Genomic DNA, 4,009 nt, shown 5'->3' on the forward strand with positions numbered 1-4,009 from the left:
GCTAGCAATGCGACGACGAAAAGAGAGGGGTGACAGTCCGAATGTAGCTTTCAAGGATGAAACACTGACGTCATATGAGTATGAGGAATGAATGAATCGGGCAGCATGATTCTGCACAGCTTCCAATGCGGTGATTAGATATGCTTGATGTGGGCTCCAGATGGGGGATGCATATTCTAATTTGGGTCTTATAAGTGATTTATACGCGAGCAATTTAACATGTGGTGGGGCAAGACGAAGGTGACGTTTTAGAAAACCGAGTGTTTTGTTTGATGCTGAAATGATGTTACCGATATGAACCTGCCATGATAGATTAGAAGAGAGGGTGACTCCTAGATATTTATATGATTGTACTTGCTCAATCTGTGTGTTAGAAATTAAATAATGAAAGAGATATGGATTGTGACGACGAGTGAAGGACATGAGTTTACATTTACTAGGATTGAGGGACATTAGCCAGTTATTACACCAATTTAGTACGTTGTTAAGCTCTGTCTGAAGAGTGTATTGATCGTGACAGTTATTAATGGTGCGGTAAATAACACAATCATCTGCGAAAATTCGAATACTACAGGAAACATGCAGGGGCAAGTCGTTAATATATGTTAAGAATAGGAGGGGACCGAGGACAGAACCTTGTGGGACGCCTGAAGTAACCGGGAGAGATGTAGACAGATGGCCGTTAAGATAGACTGACTGAGAGCGGTTAGTTAGGAATTCTTCAATCCATTTGAGAATATTAGGGGGTAGGTTCAGCTTTGAGAGTTTTAGTAATAGCCGGCGGTGGGGAACCTTGTCAAAAGCTTTAGTGAAATCAAGAAAGATGGTGTCGGTCTGCATATTACGGTCTAGATTAGTGTGCAAGTCGTGAAGGAAAAGCGCTAGTTGGGTTTCGCAAGAGAGGCCCTTACGAAACCCATGTTGTGAAGGGTGAAAAAAATGGTTTCGGTCCAAGAAGTTTACGATTTGTGAGTAGATGACATGTTCCATGATATTACAAGGCACACTAGTCAATGAAATGGGGCGGTAATTCAAGGGCGAGTCTCTGTTACCTGATTTGTAGACTGGAACGACCTTCCCCGTTTTCCAATCAAGAGGCAAAATTCCTGAGGAGAGTGACTGTGAGAAAATGAGACATAAACATGATGCACAAATTGATTCCACATTTTTCAATAGTTTTGAATTAATCAGGTCCATACCAGCTGATGATGAAAGTTTCATATTATGAATTATGGATGAAATGCCTTCTTCGACGAACGTGACTGCCGGCATGGGGGTTTCTAAGTTAAAGGGTGGTCATTGTGCGTCGAGTTCGGTAGTGAACACAGATGTGAATGCATGGTTAAATATTTCTGCGCAGTCATGGTCAGTCACCGCTTCATGTGAATAATCCGTCACTTTAATATCGGGAGGATGTGTTGGGTTTAAAACTTGCCAGAATTGCTTGGGGTTTCTTATAAGTAAGTTTGGTAAGTCATTGTGATAAAATGAGTACTTGGCGTTACGAACAGAAAGTAGGTATGATTTTTCGGCCTCGAAGTATTTCCCCCATGCAGCAGGCGTGTCGTTTCGTTTGGCGGTACGAAACAATCGTTTCTTTTTGTTTTCGAGTCGTTTTAAGTGCTGGGTAAACCATGGTTTATTGCGATTAGTATGACAGGTAATCCTTGGTACGAACATAATAGTGAGATGATTTAATTTGTTCTTGAATATCAGCCAGTTTTCATGAATTGAGCGAGTGTGAAATGCGGATACGTATTCAGGAAAAAAGGTGTTAAGTTCTTCAGTTATCGCATTATAGTTACCCTTATCGTAGAGTTGTATCGTTTTATCAGATGTCTGTTTTTGAGTCGAGGTAAATGAGAATAAAGCATGCATGACTTTGTGATCGCTGATTTCAGGAAGGTAACTGATGGATGATACATTCTCGGGGCTGCTTGTTAGTATCAGGTCGAGCGTGTTTGCTGATTCTCGTGAGACACGGGTTGGTTGGGAAATTAATTGAGTGAGGTTAAAATTTAAACAGACATCGATGACGTTCTTCGCCTCTGCATGACACGTTATTGTGGAACTAGCTATGTTCTGCCAATCAATATCCGGGTAATTAAAATCACCAAAAAGAAGAATACGGGTATTTGGATATGTGAGAACAAGTTTATGAAGGATGTTGTTCAGATGACGTGGGAAGTCTGGATTAGTCTGGGGGGGCCTGTAGCAAACGCCAAGCAGAACTGTTACGGGGGGAGCGCGACAGATGAGCCACATGGCTTCAATGTCGGATGCGACGTCAACAACAGAGCATGATATGCCTCGATGAATGGCAACGAGAACACCGCCCCCCCGTTTGCCTTTTCGATCGTTTCGATACACTTCGAAGTTGGGTAAATCGGCCAAAATTTCCGTATCCGTTACGTCACTATTTAGCCAAGTTTCTGTTAGTATTAGTATGTTGCTCCCGGATGACGACATGATGCTTGATATGAGTTCGCGCTTTGGAAGAAGACTACGGATGTTAGTGAATATTATCGAAAACGAGAGAACATTGTGCGGTGGAGCGGGTCGACGATTTGTTTTGTGACGGGGCAATTGCTATGCTATTTCCTTAACGGCTTGGGATGATGCGTCAAATACATAGCGTTTTGAGCCGATGTGCAGGGTTTTGAAGCGCAAGGAGTACTTGTTAGAATTGGCTTTGGCAAACACTAGTAACTGTTTACGCGCGTGTCGAACGGTGCGGGAGAAGTCCTCTCCAATACTGTAGTTTGTGTCTTTCAATTTACGGCCATTTGATAACAGCGCGTCTTCGGTTTTATGAGATAGAAATTTTACGATTACGGGACGAATTCGGTCGGCTGAATGATTTCCGAGGCGATGCGCTCTTTCAATGTCGTTAGGTTCCAAGGTTATATAAAGATTTTTGCGGCAAACATCAATGACTAGTTTTTCTGACTCAGCCCACGTTTCAGCGCTAGCAGGGTCAGGGATGCCATAGAAAATAAGGTTATTCCGACGTGATTGGTTTTCCGCGTCATCCAGGCGTGTTTCTAGTTCTTTAATCTTTTTAGCTTGGTCGATTGTGGTTGACTGCATTATTTCAATATCGTTTCTGAGGTGAAGAAGTGTTTGGTAATGCGTTTCGAGATCGGCCATTCGTTTGTCTAGGCTTGCTATGGTTTGGACTGTTGTGTTCAGCTGTGTTTTGAGGCCCTGTATTTCCGTAATCAACAGGGTCTGTCCCGCGTTTAGCTTCTGTAGTTCAGCGAGTACAGCAGCGTTGCCCTCAGGACCAGGGTTAGCCTCAACGTCACCTGATAGCATGAGCAAGGAATGAATTACGTTTGCACACTCAACGGCAATGGCAACACAGCAGTGCGGGCTCGGAAACTGCACCAAAATATAATTACTGGATTTTTTAGCGAAGAGGGCATACGATGTACTGACCTGCATCGCAAAGGTAAGCGGATTAGGTGGCTGCGCTGTGGTGCAGTCACCGAGCCCACGAAGCGGTGTCAGCGGGTGAAGCTCTTTTATACATGTTGGCATTGTTGCTGATGTCGATGTGGCCATCCATGGTACTGTGATTTCCGGTGTGTGCAGCTCCTCTGGCGGCACATCCAGTGGGGACGAGCACCCGCCGGGCGGTGGATGGCAGGAGCCAGGGTCATCTCCAGTGTACGGCAGTGCGCACACCGATGACGCCCCCGTAGACAGGCCTGCCAGGGACGGCAGCAGCAGGTTGGCAAATGCGAGTGCGAGGACGGTCGTCTGCATCGCAAAGGTAAGCGGATTAGGTGGCTGCGCTGTGGTGCAGTCACCGAGCCCACCTTTGAGAGGGCAATAATTCGTTTCGATGACGAACCTCGAGTACCGAAAGATAGCAGCACAATTTTTTGAACAGACGATACGAGACATGCGCACTCTCTCTCAGTGGCGCTGTACGCCTGTTCTCGACAAGTGAATTTCCGACTTTCGTAAAGGACGGGCTGTTCTTCCTCGCAGTTTTCCTTTT

General features: G+C 45.0%; 1 protein-coding gene across 1 annotated transcript; it reads right to left on the minus strand.

The window, feature by feature from the left end:
- Positions 1 to 2,589: 2,589 nt before the first annotated feature.
- Positions 2,590 to 3,772, minus strand: LOC126528620 (uncharacterized). Its single transcript, XM_050176464.2, has one exon. It carries the CDS (start codon positions 3,769 to 3,771, stop codon positions 2,590 to 2,592), a length of 1,182 nt encoding a protein of 393 aa, XP_050032421.2. The 5' UTR covers position 3,772.
- Positions 3,773 to 4,009: the final 237 nt, after the last annotated feature.

This window comes from Dermacentor andersoni, chromosome 9, assembly GCF_023375885.2.
Source record: "Dermacentor andersoni chromosome 9, qqDerAnde1_hic_scaffold, whole genome shotgun sequence".
Classification (NCBI taxonomy): Eukaryota; Metazoa; Arthropoda; class Arachnida; order Ixodida; family Ixodidae; genus Dermacentor; species Dermacentor andersoni.

Excerpts from the sequence above, each read along its gene's own strand:
- LOC126528620 (XM_050176464.2), bottom strand. The coding sequence starts at position 3,771 with ATGCAGACGACCGTCCTCGCACTCGCATTTGCCAACCTGCTGCTGCCG.